The 19313-nt window shown below is 39.2% G+C and overlaps 1 protein-coding gene across 2 annotated transcripts in view; it reads left to right on the plus strand.

Moving 5' to 3' along the window:
* Nucleotides 1-19313, plus strand: part of sonb (SON DNA and RNA binding protein b) — a 74455-nt gene that overhangs the window by 47532 nt on the left and 7610 nt on the right. For both annotated transcript variants that reach the window (XM_084347021.1, XM_084347022.1), the window contains 10 exons: nucleotides 4249-4531; nucleotides 4980-5173; nucleotides 5480-5632; nucleotides 6181-6356; nucleotides 7805-7939; nucleotides 8982-9068; nucleotides 9995-10213; nucleotides 11873-11983; nucleotides 14466-14582; nucleotides 17071-17218. In XM_084347021.1, coding sequence (XP_084203147.1) covers nucleotides 4249-4531; nucleotides 4980-5173; nucleotides 5480-5632; nucleotides 6181-6356; nucleotides 7805-7939; nucleotides 8982-9068; nucleotides 9995-10213; nucleotides 11873-11983; nucleotides 14466-14582; nucleotides 17071-17218 — 1623 coding nt within the window. The remainder of the gene's footprint in view (nucleotides 1-4248; nucleotides 4532-4979; nucleotides 5174-5479; nucleotides 5633-6180; nucleotides 6357-7804; nucleotides 7940-8981; nucleotides 9069-9994; nucleotides 10214-11872; nucleotides 11984-14465; nucleotides 14583-17070; nucleotides 17219-19313) is intronic.

A 19313-nucleotide genomic window follows, 5' to 3' on the forward strand; every position in this document is an offset into this window, starting at 1 on the left:
AGACTTTTAGTCAAGTAATATTTGTATGGGTGACTGGCCCTTTTACCAAAGTAATATTTTAAAATGATATATTTATTTTTACTCAAGTATGACTTTTAGGTACTTTGTACAAAGTACTGGATCAAAAGCCTAACAGTTCACATCACTGCATACTTAAAAAAAAACACAAAGCTGGGAAGACATAATCAAATACAAAAACATCTGCCTGGTCTTCAAAATCCTCCATAACATCACCCCTCCCCCTCTCAACTCATTTATAATCCAACATAACAGCAGTCATAACACTAGAAGCACCACAAGAGGTGACCTTGTAACCTCATTCAGGAAAAGCACATTCGGTCAATCTTCATTCTCAGTCAAAGCCATACAAAACTGGAATTCACCGCCCGCCATCATCAAAATACGTAAATACATACTCCACCTTCACCAAACACCTCAAAACATGGCTATCAGACAACTATAACTGCAAACATTAACCCCCGTCAAAGGTGATATGTGACGTAGTTATTATCTGTTGCCGCTCCATGCCTTGTATATACCATTTTTTAATTTGATTTTATTTAACTTCTTTGTATTTATTTTCCACATTCATTCTTTTTATCCCTTGTATCCCCTTGTAATATTAACTCGTCAAGATTGTCTTTTCTGTCAATCGACCGGGGACTACAGCCGGAAATTAGCCGTAAAGGCTAAAGCTGCTCCTTTTACTGTAAAGTTTATTAAAGGAGATTGTCCACGTCATAATAAACAAATAAACTAAACTAAACTATACAACACTGCAGTACACTGTTGGCTGGTGCAGTGCTGCAACACTGGCAGAATAGGCCATGAAGAAAGGATCAGGATTATATACAGGGTTGCAGTAAACAACAGGCTAAACTAAAGGTGTGGGTAGGGCTAAGACTTGCCATGCACTTGAAGTCAGACTCCTGTGCAAAAGTTGAGTTGGTGGTGCATTGGCTAAATGCACTGCTACAGCACATTCACTGGATCTCAGGTGGTGCTGCCGTGATCCAAGAGATGCTGTAGAACTACCCAAAAGCACTTGCACTGGGGCTTTGCTCACTCCATCTGAAATAACCAGTTGTTTTAAACCTAGTGGGTAGACTCAAATGTATGTGGGCTACCCATAGACAGGCAAAACTAAGACAGACTCCACGCTTGTGGAGTTCTAGCCAGGATTATATACAGGGTTACAGGACACATCAGGGTATGCAAAAGGTGTGGGCTGGGCTAAGCTAATACTCTGATGAAAGGAAGGAGATATTGCCCCTTGTTACACAAAGATCCTGCAATACTGCTGCAATGAAGGCTTGTGTTAGGCAGCACTTTCTAAATAATAACAATGACATGACATGGCAATAACAATCTTTACCTTCCCTGGACCAGGACCTTGTCGTTCTCGTGATTTGTAGTCACTTTCTAACTGCTGTATCGTAGGCAACTGGACTTGTTTCTCATCCAAGAGGCTTCTTCAGTTCTAACTAGCTGAAGGGGAGTTGCAGGCTTTTAAACCCTGTGTGGGAGTGTCCTTACAGAGTCGTTAAGGATACATGTGAGCTCTGAGTTTCAGAGCCGTTAGGGCCACTTGTGGGTCGTTGAACCCACTGGCCTTCATGTGGGTTGCTAAGGCTAGGTGAGCCCAGGTGTGAATGGTTGTTAAGCTGTCTGGGGAGAGAACTCAGTACTGCATTGTAGGTGGGTGATAAGTAATGTCTTAGGCCACCGCCTCTGTTCAAAGACGGCCGTTCCAGTTTGACATAGATGGATTCTTTTACTCCTCTGTCAACCCATCTGTCTTCTCTAGACAAGATGTTTACATTGTTGTCTTCAAAGGAATGATTTTCCTCCTTCAGATGTAAGTGGACAGCAGAGTCTTGACCTGAGGAGTTGGTCCTCCTGTGTTGTGCCATTCGTTTATGGAGAGGTTGTTTTGTCTCCTCAATGTATAAATCTGTGCAGTCCTGCATTGAACAGCATATAATACATTACTCTGTTTATGCCTGGGTGTTTTGTCCTTAGGATGGACAAGTTTCTGCCTCAGTGTGTTGGTAGGTTTAAAGTGAACCGGGATATGATGTTTATTGAAGATCCTCTGAGTTTCTCAGATGTTCCTGCGACATAAGGAATGACCATGTTGTTACATTTTCTCGTATCCTCCTCTCTGTCTGCTCTGGATCTTTTAACTATTTTTTAAGTGCTCTCCCTGATGTGCTTCTGTTCCTTCTCCTTCCCTTCTTTATTTGTGGGAACAGTCTCAGCCTGATGGTTTAGGGTTCTGAATACCTCCAGCTTGTGCTCCCATTGGTGATGAGTGTCAGCCGGTTGGGTCAGCGACCTACAAGTGGCTCAGAGCTCACACATGTCCCTTAACGTCTCTGTAAGGACACTCCCACACAGAGTTTAAAAGCCTTCAAACTCCCCTCCAGTTAGTTAGAACTGAAGAAGCCTCTTGAATGAGAGGTGAAACGTCAGTTGCCTACGTTACAACACTTAGAATTACCATGACCTGGATGACTGAGAAGCTTCATCAACATCTAGTCACTTTTGTTTGCTGTTCCTTTACTTTAAGTGAGCTGCTAACTGCTGCTAAGCACTTTTCAAATCCCTCAGATCACACACATAACACATGACCAAAATGCGAGCCCCATCCTGGCTCATGTTTTTACACTGTGTTATATGAGTTTTTCTGAGCTATCCTTGGACTGAATTCAGCAATAATGGCTGTGTGTGTGGACTGCAAACTTCAGTACTCACAGTTAAAGGAGGGTATCCAACGCTTGAGGACAGTGCTTCGGCAAAAGGAACAGCTGCTCGAAAGTTTTGTCTCCATAGCTGCTTCTCAGGCGAAACATATATGAGCTGAAGGTCAGTACAGGAACAAGACCCTTAGCCCCGGTTCACAGCTCCACTCCAAAGCCACCCCAGCCCTCCTGGACAGAGGTGGTGCGCTGAGGTAGAAAAAGAGATCCAGTGGAGGGGGGAATCTCCCTACAACCTACTTTCACCCTCTCCAACCGCTTTTCGCCCTTAATGGATAAGACTCAGGGCCCTTTCGGATGATGCCTCTACTATCCTGGCTCCTGTGGGTCCTTCTGCTGCCACTGTGTGTCCCCCACTTGTGGCTGGCTCTGATCGGGCAGTCCGTCACTCCACCACAGGGAAGATCAGCCGCAAGACATCAGCGTCAGTGAAAGTACCCTTGGTCCCTTATGTGCAAATATAAAGCCTACTGCCAGAAATGTAGGTGTCATGGTTGATTCGGATCTTTCTTTCGAACCACATATCAAAATAGTTGTCCAGTCCTGCTTTATGGTTTTGAGAACCCTCTCCAAAATAAAAACAGTACTGTCACACTTTACCCTTAAAAGCGTTATTCATGCACTGATCTTTTCTCGACTGGACTACTGTAACTCCCTCCTGTCCAGCATCAACCAAAAGTCTCTCTCCAACTCATCCAGACTGCAGCAGCTAGGCTTCCTCCTGGTTTTAACAGACAACATCACATCACTCCTATCCAGTTTCTCTTCATTCGTTTCATGCCATCAGGGCCCCTCGACTTTGGAACGTACTACCTGAGGAGATAAGGCTTTGCAGACTTAAGCTAACTTCTTTTAAAAACTTCTTAAAACCCACTTTGTGAAGTCACCGTCTTTAAACTGGATTTTATCTTTCCATCTTTTATTCCTTTTACTGCTCTTAGTCTATTAATCTGTTTTAAATTCCTCTTTTTTCTTACTGTCCTTTACTGCTTTATTTTTTTTTTTTTAATTCTTTTTAATTTTTTTTTTTTTTTGCGGTACTTTTTTTTTTTTTTTCTCTCTTTCTTTTTCTGTGATTTCGCCTGTTTTATTGCTTTTATTCCTTTAACTTGTAGTTAATCATATTGTCTTTTTGTGTTCTTATATTTTTTGTTCTGCCTTCTTGTTTTAACTCCACTTAGACTCGGCTTCCTTGTGTTTGGTTTGACTGTTGGGTGTTTATTCTGTAATATTGTCTTCCTTGGTTTCCTGCTTTTGCTTGTTTGTCAAAGCACTTTGTAAAATCTGTTTTTAAAGGTGCTGTATGAATAAAGTTTATTATTATATTATATACTGGTTAGGTTAGGTTCAATGGTTTTGTTCATGTAGAAGTAAAATAAGTATTTTGTACCTACTTTTATACCTTTTATGCCCACCCTTTTAAAATATGGTTGTTTAGTTCTGCAAGTTGTGTCTAAGTAATGTGTATTGTGGTCTAATGCTCCAGGTTCTGGCGCATCCCGTTCCATGCTGAACCAGTCCATATCTACTGAACCTCATCAGGCCACTAACCCCAACTTCCCTCAGCATAAAACACAGGAATACAACAGGTCCTTTCACACCACGACAACCAATAAATCACCAACAAAGAAGAAGAGAAAACCATCAAAGTCCCCACAGAGGAAAAAGGAAGCAAAGTCATCAAAGAGGCATAAAAGATCCAAGTCACCATGTAGGAGCCACAGGAGGGAATCCAGATCCAGGAGTCCCTCAAAGAAGAAGAGATCGAGGTGAGTCATGCGGTTTTTACTTTATACTGACCTTGTTTATTTTGTTGGTGTTATAGCTAAATTAACCAATATTTGTCGGGATACTAAAATATGGTTTAAACAATTATTTCATTACAGTATTTGTTGCATATTGTACCCCTTCTTCAAGCACTGAGTTTAGGGTAGAACTGTGAACACTTGTCAGTCACGAATTATCAATTAATCACTTTTAGTGGTGGAAAATAGCACAATACACCACCCTGACATAAGCAGGGAAGCTGAGCAGTATGATACATAAATAATCAGTACATGCTCCTTAAATAGTTCACAACATAAATAATAGGAATGTCAGTGCATAAATCCCAATCAGAGGAGTAGTTTCTCTTATCATTGGAGAGGTTTTAATGTGCAGATATGGTTTAGCAGTTACTTCATTACAAATTAAATTAACTACATTCTATCTGTGCAGGTCAGGTGACCGGAGGCCAAGGAGGTCACACTCACGGTCAGTGTCACGTGGTCCAAGGAGGGCTACATACAGCCAGAGGGACCGCTGGAAACGAGAGCCAAGTCACTCCCCTGTACTCATCCTCCGCAAAAATAGATCACCCAACCGAAAACACTGCAGTTCGAGCAACAGCCCTCAACGCATCAGTGACTTGGGTCAGATACTATGAAAACACTTGTTTGACACCAGTTGCAGTCAAGATTCATTTGGTTTTGGCATTATTGTTTAAAGACGGTATTGGTTTTGATGATGTTACTGTAAGTTAGGTCACTTCTCTGTGTAGCAAACTAAACACCTACTTTTATACAGTACAGTCTAGATATCATTAAATTGTTTTTGAGTAGATATTTGAATGTTTTTAGAACATCAGAGAACCCCTCTAATAAGGTATTGCATCAACACATATATTTAATTCATTTATTACTTTATTGTATTCATGTTTAGTCTTTGTGTTTCCTCAGACAAGGACCAGTTGTTAGAAATTGCGAAGGCCAATGCTGCTGCCATGTGTGCCAAAGCAGGTATGCCCATCCCTGCCAGTCTGAGGTCTGCAGTGCTTCCCCTGGCTCTGCCAAGTATGGCCATGAATGCTGCTATGGCCAGTATGACTGCTGGTATGATTCTGACCTTTGTTTCCTTTCTCCGTGGTGTTTTTTAAAACTATAGATCATTTGACTGTATTGTCAGTATTTTTCAGCTGTTGTAGAGACTGCAGCCCGTTGTGTAGGCCATGAACTTGCTGCTGTTCTAATCTTCAACAGTGGGTGAAAGGCTGCAAAAGTTTATTTTCAATTTGTCCACAATTTGTTATCATTGAATCAATTGAGATCAATACTGTTTGAGCGGTACAATTGTTGGTGTGTGGCCTGTGAGAGTCACTTCCTAGAGCATTGACACATAAGCAAGCCTAGGCATGATGTCTTTGCCTTGGGTTTTACAGATTTTTGTTATTTGTATGCTATGACAGTCCATTAAAAAATTGAGGAAAATGATGCATTTTAAATACAAGCTGTGTGTAGGTCAGGCAAACAGCCAACAAGCTTGACTTAACTTGAACAAGCCAATGAAACGCAACTTGTTTTTTTTTCTTGTTGCTCCTGTCTGTTCTCTTATTCTGTTTCTGTATCTTCCTTATATCTTCCTTTCTGTATCTTCCTTATAGCCACCATGACGGCAGCTTTATCTAACATGGGAACTCTTTCTTCGCTGCTCCCGCTACCCTCCATTACCAACAAGCCACCTTCTGTCCCCACTCAACCCAACATTTCTGCTTTGGACGAAGTGAAGAGGAAAGTAGCAAAGCAGGCCAACATCATCAGTATTAAGGAGTTTACTGATGTAAGGTTATAGAGCTTGTATTATACATTTTAACCCTGTTTAATGTATTGGAGTTTCAAGGCACACAGAAAAAAAAGGTTTTGTTATGGCTCACATCAAAGGTCAAGTAACTACTGTTTCCACAGTGGCAACTTTACATATATTAGTCAATAGTCAATCATGTTGTGAATATAATGCAGCTATCAGCCAAAACATCAGTTTTGAATTATTACGTTCATACTTTTTGTATTGCTGTCTTTTCATCGTTACTACTTAATATTAGCCAGCTATAAAGGAGGGGAAAAAAATTAAGTCACAAAGATTACTGGCATCTTTTGAATATCCTTTGAACATTTTATTTCACCAGTTGGAGAAAATAAAGTGGTGCTCTTGTGTGCTCCAGCAGCACTACACGTATGTGTATAAATACCCGCCCCCAATGTCAAACTTTTAAAAAATTATTTGCATAGAATTTCAGCATTTAAGTCTCTTGAAATTTCTTCGATGTGAATTACAATATCAAATTGTACGTGATGAGATGCTAGGGATTTGTCGGTTGTTAGAGATATTGGTGTTCCAATAATTCATAATAGTTCATGATAAAATTAATTAAATAAATAAATAATAACAATAATAATAATAATAATAGCGCTTATTGCCACCTTGGAATTTCCTTGGAATCAACATTACAGAGAACCTGCCTCTCCACGCTGTTAAAGAAAGCTCAGAAATGACTGTACTTTGTGAGGAATCTTAAAAAGGCAAAATCTGTTTGTGATAACATTTCCTAAAGAGCAATAAAAAGTATCCTGATTGTAAACAGGCATGCGATGTACACATTACGAGTGCTCTGTGGTGGGTGATTAAAACTACCCAGAAAATCATCACATGCCTGACTTTTATTTGTAGGTAGCATAAAGGGACTTGAACTATAATTTTTTACTTATAATTTTTATTTTTTATTATTATTATTATTGTTCCAATTAAAGAGGAATCTGTTAAAAGACTTTTAAATACGCCAATCAAATCTAATAATCATCATTATCAATGCCCTCATGAATATTAAAATCACCTGCAGTAATTACTTTATTTGTTTAAAGAATTCAAATTAAAAGTCTGAATATGGCCCAGTATCATTGTAACCTATAACAAATAGAATTGGCTGTCATGTTTTCCAGGCTGGGTGTGAAAGACTAAGAGCAAGGCTTTCAAATTAGTTTTGATTTAGTATAGTTTTAGCATTGATTAATACACTTGAGTCAAAAATGGCTGTAATTCCACATGTTGGCTGATGCCTCAAGGAGTGTGGGTATTAATGTGAATGAGGTTAATTTATGTTAATACATTCTTCGTAACACAGCCTGTGTGTGTGTGTGTGTGTGTGTGTGTGTGTGTGTGTGTGTGTGTGTGTGTGTGTGTGTGTGGGTGTGTGTTTGTGTGTATGTGGGTGTGGGTGTGGGTGTGTATAGAAATGCAAGATGATTGTGGACAGTAAAGGAGAGCTGCCAGTGGCAGTGCCTCATGTTTCAGATGAAGAGGATGATGGAAAACCCTTTGGAGGATCAGCTCTTCGGGAACAAAAAGCCATCAGCTTCAGCATCAACGTAATACACATGGGCTGCACTACATCTTATAAGTTTAGATATAACTATGAATCACAATTTACTCTCTGGTACTTTACAGCTCATAATTATAAAAGGAAATAATCTGATTATTTTCCATGAATAGAATCATGTTACTGTTAGCATATTCCATATTATTAGTCCTGTTGTTCTGCTTATCTGCCAATTTATTAAGATTCCACACACTGCTCCTGCTCATATCACAATTTCTTCATATTACTAACTAGGGCTGTATGATATGGTCCAAAAATCATATTGCGATTTTTTTTTTGACAGATATAGAAATTGCAATATGACTCAAGATTAGTGGGAATGATAATTTTGTATCACTATTTTAATTTTAACTGAAGCATTTTTAAAATCATGATGATGTGTCGGAAAGGTCTGTATCAAACAAACATCTTGTCTTAAGTCTGGAGAACAACATTTGTAGGCCAGAGCATCTTTGCAGCACTTCAGTACTTCATTATAATGTACTTTATTATTAGTTATCAGTACTTAGCATAGTCCAAGCCACATTGTTACAATTTGCAATCTTGCGATTTCGGTTATATTTTTAGTAATTATGCAGGCCTACTGCTAACATTACTGTCCGCCGGACCTTCATCAAACAATTCTTACAACAGTGATCTGAAATAAATGATGCTCCGCCCATTCTTTGTGCACGGGTATTTTTGCCATGTTAATACTAAGATCTTCCACCCCAGTATCACTTCACATGTGGTACTCAGCACATTGTTTTCTAGTTGTTTGTGGTCAGCTTTAATTATGGTAAATGTGTAGTTTAAAGTAAGGCAAGTATTTTTGCAATGATTTCCCGCAGTGTAAATTATCATACACCAGGATTTATTGCTTCTGTTTGAGATATCCTAATCTATTATTTTAATGCCACCAACTAGCCAGTCAGTGTATTCTTCAAGTGGGTAAATGCCTTAATAATTCAATTTATTTTACTTTATTTATTAAGTACGCGTCTGTCTCATTTTAGACAGACAAAAACACTCTACCCTCTTTTTCTCTCCAGAACACGATGGTTCGTCCAGCAGTGCGTAGTGATGCAGGCATGGCCAAGGAATTTCCTGTGTCTTCAGGATCCCAACATCGTAAGAAGGTCAGAATAAAACCCAGATGCCAAAAAAGTTCAAACTCTGTGTCAAATGTTAAAGAACAAACAGAACAATAATTTGCAAAGGAACCCTGTTTACAGGCAATGGTTTAATGAAGTGCCCCTGAGCCCATGTAGCAATATTCTTTATAAAATCTTGTATTTCACAAAGTTGAATCTTGCCCTGTCGTTGCATGTGATGCGTGTACTTTCTCAGCAATTTCTCATCAGAGGCTCTGTTCATGTGACTGCTTATGTAACATGTTAAATAATTGGATATTGGAGCCCTGCAGTGTGCCCTTTTTTAATTTCATATCAAATTTAGAATAAGCATTTATTTATCAAATTCTAAAACATTAAAATGTTGTTTTGTACTGTTTTCAACTGAGTATACTGTATGTAAAAAATGATTAGCAAATTATCACATTGTTTAATTTATGTTTGCCACAGCTTTCCCTACTTTTCAGAATCGGGGATATAGATGTGCATCAGAGATGAATCTTGTAACATAGTTTAAATGTTTATGTAACTTTAAATTCACTACTTCACAGTGTCACAGTTAAAGCAAACAGCAAATCTTATTTCCTGCTGTAGATGAGGCATGTATTTACACTGCAGTATAACTACAAGTAACCAAAGGCAATAAATAAATTAAAGGCAAAACAACTCTCCTTTTGGTGTAAGCTAATCTGACACTTCACCTTAATGCAACACAGTGTTTTCTCACAGTATATTATCACACTGTGTTTTTAATGAAGGTGCAACACATACAGGAAGTGAGAGTGTGGATAACCCATTACTATGTAGAAGCAATTAACTGTTCACAGGTGTGCATCTAAGTTGTGTTACTGTTACATATGTTAAACATTTTATATTTCAAAATAATGTTAAACAGCAATTTATGAATGCTTTCTTTATAATGTACCCTCCAGGAGGGCGAGGCACTGGGTGCCTATGGAGAATGGGTTCCAGTTGACAAAACGGCAGACAAAGCTGCAGCTACCTCCAGAAAGGCCTTGACCACTCTTCCCATTGCGACAGCCACCTTATCGTCAGGTGAAACAGTGACAGCAGCAAGGTTACCAGAGGTTGTCGTACAGCCAGCATTTGTGCCTGATAATGATAGTGTTTTTCCTGATCCAGTACTGCAGGTGAGAAGTATATAGTATACTGTGTATATACTATGCATAATCTGTATGCATGCATGTAATTTGGGTTATTAAGATTATAAATCCTGAAACTTTCATAAAATGATTGTGTGTGTGTGTGTGTGTGTGGGTGTGTTCACATTTGTATCGAATTTAATACAATTTTCTTTCATTACAGCTGAAAGTGAAGTGAAAAGTTGAATCTTTGAAAAATGTTCTCAAATTTTAGAATATCTTAGTACTTGGTATTTTCCCCCATTGACTTTAATGATAGCATGCACTCAGTCTGACATAGGGAAAGTCAATGTCAGTGAGTTTTTGCGAAAACTGTGTCCACACCAGCGTTTGAAAAACAGACCCAGACTTTAATATTCCCACCAGCATGTTTCACTGTTGGTTTGAAGTACTCTGGTATCATTCTCTCTCCTGTTTGTCTACTTACATACACCCTTCTTTTACTGCCATAAATCTCTAACTTGAATTCATCATTAAATAGGACTTTATTCATTCATTCACTGTGAAATTCTGGTATTTCTTAGTGCAAGTGTTTAACCTTGTTTCTATCCTAAGAAGTGGTTTAGAAAGATTCAACTTTTCACTCATATTGTTAGGCTTTTATTATCATTTGTAATGAAAAAAAGGCTGGATAAGAATTAAAATTATTTTAATGGGGTATTGTGAATTTAAATGGCAGAAGATGAATTGAGGGGTCTTGCAGTCTGAGGAAAGAAACTACTCTGCAGTGTGGTGGTACGGTACTAAATAAAAAGTTCACTTTGTTTTCTTATTGTCATATTACAACATGGCCACAAATATATTACCTTTTAGTCAATCATCTAATCATCATCATCAAAGCTCGACGCTACTGCTATTTTGTGATATTATTGATCGTAATATATAATGTCAGATGCCTGATCAAAATCTTAGAAGTAATATGTGCAGATGTAACCTGCAGCCTCCATTTAAAAAAAAATCTATTACATATAGTCAGTGACTTTGTTGAACATGAGTATCTTGCTAAATATCCAAACATGTGTTTCCGTGTGCCTCAAACTCAAGACTTTACACATGAGATTCTGTACACATCCAGTTACCAGTCAAAGATAATTATATCATTCAGAAAAGTTTGAATGAATTAATGAATGAATGAATTTATTTGATGGTTAAAAAAAACAAATGAAACACATGCATTAAAAATCATTGCGGATGAAAACACAATAAAGCCAAAGGCTTATTAGGGCCTGAGCAGGGAACCTGCAAGGTCCCTATTGTTTTTTTCCCATTGTGGTTCTTTTGTATAACATATAACACACCCCAAAAAAATGAAAAAAACAACAACAAGACAGCAAGAAGACAGAATAATAAACATACAACACACGTATATAAAAAGAAATGGCACTTTTATATCTGTCATTTTAATTGTGTAGCTTTTCTTATTAAATCTGTGCTTTTCAGCTATACCTGTTAAGTTTAGATAGTTTACTTAGTCTGTGCTTGTTAACCTGTCAAAAGTCTGGATGTACAGACACTGTGAATTTGCCTTGCAACGCTTGAGTCAAGTTTGAAATTTTAAAATTAAGCCCTCTTCCCCCTTTCCTCTTTGTCTCCCCTCAATACTGTTTTACATTTACTTCTGTTCTGTCTCTCTTTCTCTTTCTGTAGCCAGTAGATATCTCTCAAGCTGTAACTGAGAGAATCAAAGCTCAGAGGCGATTGGCTGAGAACCCCTATGATGTCAGTGCTATTTGCATGCTCAGCCGGGCACAAGAGCAGGTATTATGTGGGTGGGGTGGGGGGATGGGGGATAGACCTTATTCATTGTCTGCCTTTGGTCTCAGGAGGTGCAACTGAATCCAAGAGACTATCAAAGGCTGTGTTTATATCAGTGGTGAGCCTGTTGCTTCATTGCACCAATTGCAGCTGTAGCTAAACACAGCGGCAACATTATAGGTCTTCAGAAAATGTGCCCAAATCTGCTGGGTCAAAAATATACATACAACCAATTGAATGACCAATTTTGGGTGATGTAGAAAGTTGTGTGAATCAAATTTTCTTTGTAGCATGGCCTCTCTTAACCTCTTCTGAGTGATTATGATTGACAACAGCTGGTGACTTCTCTGGGCCCATTTAAATAGGGTTTATTTGACACACCCACTAGACTTAGCCACAAAAACTACAATGGGAAAGTTGAAGGAGCTCTGATCTGAAAGAGCACATTATTGATTTGAACAAGTCAGGAAAGTTACATGGAGCCATTTCAAAGCAATTACAGGTCCCAAGATCAACTGTGCAAACAGTTGTTTGTAAGTATAAAGTGCATGGTACAGTTGTGTCACTGGATCAATATAATGAATAATGAAGAAGGAGGATTATCTCCAAATTGTTCAGGAAAACCTAAAATCATCAGCCAGAAGATTGCGTATTGGGCACAATTGGGTGTCCAACAGGACAATGATTCCAAACACACATCAAAAGTGATAAAGGAATGGCTAAATCAGGCTAGAATTGAGGTTTTGGAATGGCCTTTCCATAGTCCTGACTTGAATCCCAACAAATTTAGTTGAACTTCACCAATTCTGTCAAGATGAGTGGCAACAAATTCAGCCAGAGGCCTGCCAGAAGCTTGTGGACGGCTATCAAAAGGGCCAGATTGAGGTGAAATGGCCAAGGGACATTTAACTAAATATTGGAATTACTGTATGTATATTTTTGACCCAGCAGATTTGATCATATTTTCAGCAGACCTATAACAAATTGATATTTGAAGCAAACTTCATAAATGTTTTTTGTGACAAAGTAGTAGTTTCCTCTCCTCTCATTCCATCACAGAAAAATGAGAGCTGTAGAAATCATTGAAACTGAAGACGGCCATGATGTACATGTTATTTACAAGTGCATGTAAACGTATGACCACGACTGTATATCCTGTCAAACAGAACTGTTTATTGAGGTTAACTCTACCCCAGATGTCTCATACAGTCCCCTTTGGGAGTCGCTTAAAGCTTACCTCAGGAGTCAAATAATTTCATACATCTTCTAATAAAAAGTTGTCTATCCAAAGAATGTCGTGAGTTAGAATATGCAAACCCCCCTCCCCCAACCAACATACATATTAGGAATTTGTTTTATAAAAAATAGATACTCCTTCTTTAATATCAGACAACTGTTTATTATAATCTACTGCCATTCTGAGTCTACCACTCCCCCGATTCACAGGTCCATGGATGCTGAGAAAGCATCTGACAGGCTGGAGTGGGAGTACTTATTTACACATTTTGGGCACATTGGACAAAAGAATAGCTATCAGAGAGATTTCCAGGCAGCAACCTTCTGGACTTCTGTGTTTGAGACACTTTTTAGAGGTCCTAAAAGTGACTATAGACCCTTGCCCTGTTATAGCTCTTTTTGTTCCCTAATGCACACTTTATGAGCAAACTCAATTGCTGCTTATTATTCTTAACACTTTTTAATCCTACTGAATGTGCTGATGTGAAACCCAGCAACGCACTGAGGCAGAAACTTGTCCGCCCTAAGGAGAAAGTATCCAGGCATAAACAGAGTAATGTAGTATATGCTGTTCAATGAAGCCAGGACTGCACAGATTTGTACAGTGGGGAGACAAAACAACCTCTCCATAAACGAATGGCACAACACAGGAGGGCCAACTCCTCAGGTCAAGACTCTGCTGTCGACTAACATCTGAAGGAGAAAGGTCAAATCAATTTTATTTATATAGCCCAAAATCACAATCACATTGCATCAGTGGGCTTTACCATCTATACAATGAACCACATCCTCTGTCCTTAGACCCTCGATTCGAGTGAGGAAAAATTGCCATATTGAAACAAAAAACAACCTTTAAACAGGGGGGAAAAAGGATGGAAGAAACCTCAGGAAGAGCCACAGAGGATGGATCCCTCTCCCAGGACAGAAAGACATGCAATAGATGTCGCATGTACAGAACAGAACAGATGTAAAGTATGTGGATCCAGGAGGACGACTGTGCAGGCCGAGGCATCACCGAGTGTTGCCCGGGCCACACAATCTCCTCTCCACCAAGGTGACCTGGAAGAGGACAGGCCATACAAGAAAAGAAAAAACACTGTTCATACTTAAGCCTAAAGTGCATGCTTTGGATTTTGTATGTTTTTCTCTCTGCATGCGCTCTGTATGTTTCTAGACTGTCTACTTGATTAGACGACTGATAAATTCCTCTATTCTGCCTGTCTAATTTAATATTCTGTTTGTGTGATAGGTAGATGCGTGGGCACAGTCCAACACTGTTCCTGGTCTTTTCACTGGTTCAACAGGAGCCCAGGTCCTCAGCTCAGAGGAGCTGTCCACCAGCGGACCACAAGCATGGCTGAAGAAGGTAAACCACACACTCAAATACAAGATACTCAAACAGGTATGAGCAGTCCCTTCACTTTCTTTTAGGCTAGTACCTATTCTTGAGCAGGGTGCAAGTTCTAGCAGGGAGTTGGTATAGTGAACAGAGAAAAGGAAGGCTGTGTGGAAGAACTTGGGGATGTTGAACAGCAGATGCCAGGGCTCAGAGAAGAAGAGCCAAGTGCCAACTGTCATCGTAAAGCATGGCATTTAGTTTTGGAGGGGGGTTATAGACCGTGATAGAAATGTGTTTGGCACAGACTAGTTCAAGATCAAGCTTCTGATATTCTCTGGTGTGGTGTGATTTGTGGTTGTGGGTTTCTTGTGAGGATGGTTTCTCTATATATTACTGGTAGTCATGGGCCCCTTCTCTGCTGCCAATGTGGCAAGAATGTGCAATCTAGGTACCAACACCAGAGGCCTTTTCCATAAAGCATGCTAAAAAAATGTGGATTAAACTTGAATGAACCTAACAATTCAGGTGAGGCTTGTGGCTGTTGCTCAGGAGGTAGAGTGGGTCGTCCACTAATATGAGGGTTGGTGGTTCAAGCTGTCAAGCATGGTGGTGGTAGTATTATGCTGTGCGGCTGTTTCGCTGCCAGTGGAACTGGTCCTCAAAGGAAAGTAAATTGAATAATGATGAAGGAGGATCATCTCTAATTTCTTCAGGAATACCTAAAATCATCAATATTTCTGTCTTTCTACTGCATAGGCCAGTTTAATGCAAGGGCCATATTTCCAGCGGTGAATTATATATTTACCATTCTAAAACGGTTCCATAAAGGCAGATTGAAGTTCATGCAATTAGAATAATTTGACACAGGTTCAAATAGTCAAAATGTGTGTGTATATGATATTCTTTAGCTGCTCGAGAGGTCTGTTTCAAAACTCAGTGCTTCTTAATCTTGACATCATGGGAAAAGCAAAAGGCATAAACCAAAACTTCAGAAAAAATGTTTGGACCTCCACAAGTCTGGTTCATACATGGGGGCAATTTCCCTAAAAGGTACCTTGGTCATCTGTACACATTTTTTTTAACAGCAACAACTTGAGTGGGGAAAAAATCATGGCAGCTGGTGAATATTAAATATGAAAATATGTAACTCTCATCTCATCTCATCTCATTTTCTTTCCTATTGGGGTCGCGGGGTGTTGCCGCTTTTATCCCCCCTTTCAGGGGGTTGCGGGGCTACTTGGGCCAAATCCAGCTCTCACCGGGCGAAGGCCAGGGTCCACCCCTGGATGAGACGCCAGTTCATCCAGGGCCCTCTGATGGCAGAGGCTGCCTTGCAGCTTGCAAGGTGCCAACTGCACATCAGGAGCAGTTTGGGGGTTCAGCATCTTGCTCAAGGTGCAAGGTGCACGACTACAGCCGTCAATATGTAACTCTATTTCTAGTAAATTATTTCTTAATAATAAACGTACTACTACTACTGATAATAATAATAATAATAATAATGAGAATAATAATAATAATACATTATACTTATAAGCTTCTTTCAAGTCACCCAAAGACACTGCAGATAAAAACAGTCAATACAGAATAAAGAAGATAATAATGATACAAGAACAGCAAACCATATCAATGATATACATATCAGATAATACACAATTACAGGATTATTTCACAATTTTTATTCTACTTATTTCTGACATGTGATTTGAAAGACTAGACTTTTACTTAATTCATGAAAAAACAATACACCCACTTAACATCTAAGTTAACTTTTTTGACCATATTTGAAATGTTTTAACCTATTACTAAATATGAATTTAGATACTTCTACTGCTGACTATTTATTGTACCTGCTGTCATTTTACTGAGGTAATTTAGATTGAGACTTACTTTATCTAGCATACGCCTAAATGTTTGATATCACATACCATATAATTAAACACAAATAGTTCTATTCCTCATCATTAACTGTCGGATGATTTATTTTATTTATTACTTATTTAAGTTGTTTTTTAATAAACTTAAGTGTTTCGACTGATAGTGGTTAATAAACTCAAATTATATGGCAGCACACCAGAGAGTTTGTGGTAATTCAATTTTACAGGAACTCTGAAGCAACACCCCAGGCTTAGCCTGATGGTTAACCTTCCCCAGACCAGGTTAGTCTCCCAGCATAAGAAGCCATAGTAACTGAACTTGAACTACGTTTAAATAGACTGACAAAAGAGTGAGACTACCTGAAATAAACCTGTTTTATTTGGTAATCTGGCTTTATGGAAGAGGCCCCAGCTGTATAATGTTCCAGCGTGTTTGTGCTTTACTGATCTTGTCACAAAACAGTTAAAAGGGTTGACCTTTTCTTCACTTTTCTCCAGCAGGGCACAAGTTGTCCTTATTTCCCCTCGATATCATAACTCACTTTTGCCACCTCCAACTAATAATCTTTCGTACTTTTTTTTCTTTCTTTCCCCTTTTTTCCGCTCTGTCTTGCTTTGTCTGTTTGTGTCTTGTTTAGGACCAGTTCCTCAGGGCAGCTCCGGTATCTGGGGGTGTCGGGGAGTTCCTGATGAGAAAGATGGGCTGGAAGACAGGAGAGGGCCTAGGAAGGAACCGTGAGGGAACTGTGGAGCCAATCATTATTGACTTCAAGGTCGACCGCAAAGGTCAGAGAAACAGAATACTGGGCCAGAAGCCTAGTGATAGGGATGTTGATAATGAGTCTTGACAACATATGCTTTACATGGAGAGGAAGTGAAGGCGAACTGATCTGAGGTGAAGAAACAGACACATACAGTAATGTGAAATATAGATACACTTTTATGCTGTTTTTAATTTTAAGTAAAAACTGTGACTATTGTGAAATAATTAATTATGATATATTCTGTTTTGGGGCTAAATAAGCATTCATCCATGCAAATGATCATTTGGTTGTTCTGTAAATTTGTACGCACAAGGCAAATACAGAAATTCTGCTCTCAACTATGGCCATCGTTGCAATAAGCAGATATAACAAAAAAATTTAAGCCACTTTCATTTTCTCATCAGGGGCCTTCTCCAGTAGGTTGGCTCTACATGGTTAACTGAAATCGACTTTTCCCACTCCTTCATGCTGAATTACTACATGCTGTGTAATGAGGGCTCAGCCTGTTTCAAATCAAGCCATGTCATCTCAGTAGGATTAGGATCCTGGCTTTGACTTAGCCATTCCAGAACTCTCTAGCCAGTCCTTGGGTAATTTAATGGAATGTTTTGGGTTATGTTTTGTTGTATAGTCACATCTAGCCAGGAAACCAGACAAATCGGTGAGCTCATGTTTTATTTGATCTGGCAGATGTGTCTAGCCTTCCTTCCCTTCAAACAGATTTTCATCTGACCTGGCCAATGTCAGGCCGATCACAGTTGTTAATCTAATATGGGCTTGGTTTGATACACTGACTATATACAGCCTATAGTTAAATACAACGTTCAGTGATCCAATGGGGTTTGAGCATGAGTAGTAGGATTCCATGTATGAAGTAGGCTAGTGGTTACTTATAGCGTTAATTATTTCACCTTAGCAGTCCACCAAAATCTGTTTTTGAACAAATTTGATGCCAGTTGCTGAATCTTCACTCAGATCTACTAGGCCTAATTTAAAAGTGTTACCACGGATGGAAGCTAACTTACCAGTAGTTGTATTGTTGAATAGCATTTACAAACAATGCAGTAGGCTGCGGTTTAACGCTGCTGTTTGTAGTAGCTTGCTAGCTTCCTTAGACTATAATTCAGTTGGAGCTAACAAGCTTGCATCTCATCAGTGCTTTAAACTGCATTCTCTGCTGACGGATGAACTGTCTCAGGGCTGTCACATGTTTAAGTCAATCCAGTTGCATCCAGAGGCATTTTGGTCTGCAATTGTTGATAAAACCTCTTGGAAACCATAAATTAATGGAGAGGTTCCAGACTAATTCACATGGGCAAATTGGTCTGGTGATGCCAGGCTAGATCACATCTGCTACATCTTCAATTTATGGACAGATGGTCTCACATTTGCATCAAGTGCCCTCTGATACAATAAAGAATTCATAGTGGATTCTATGATTGTGTGCTGGCCAGGAACTGCTGCAGCCAAGCAATCCCAAACCATGATATTTCCATCCCCATGCTTTACAGCTGGTATGCGGTTAAAGTGCTCAAATGCTGTCTTTGGATTGTACTAAACATGCCCCCTGTTACTGTGCCCAGATAATTAAAATTTTGATTCATTTTTCCAAAGCACATTGTTTCAGAAGTCCTGGTCTTTGTTTAAATGGACTTCATTTATAAATGGACTTGTAGCTCTTTTCTAGTCTTACTGACTACTCAAAGCATTTTACAACACAAGCCAGCAAACACCCATTCACACACACATTCATACTCTGGTGGCAGAGGTATACAAGGTGCCACTTGCTCATCAGGAGCGGCAACTATTTACACACACTCACACAAGGATGGCTATGCCTACAAGAGCTATTTGTGTTTCAGTATCCTAAAGGTTAATTATTTTAAAGCATTCATCAAATTTCATACATATAGCAAAGGGTCATGAGTTTGAATCCAACCTGGGTCTCTGCTGAGGACTCAGTACATGGGTTGCACGCTCTACCAGTTTAGCTCCCCAGGTGCCCTGAGTTTCAATTGATCAGCAATTTCTTCTCAGCTTTTCTCTCTGGTTTTGTTAATGACAGTTGTATTATATTTTTGGTTATGATCAGTTGCTACGAACATCGCCACTTTCAC

This window comes from Pagrus pagrus, assembly GCF_965226575.1.
Source record: "Pagrus pagrus genome assembly, chromosome: 24".
NCBI classification, from domain to species: domain Eukaryota; kingdom Metazoa; phylum Chordata; class Actinopteri; order Spariformes; family Sparidae; genus Pagrus; species Pagrus pagrus.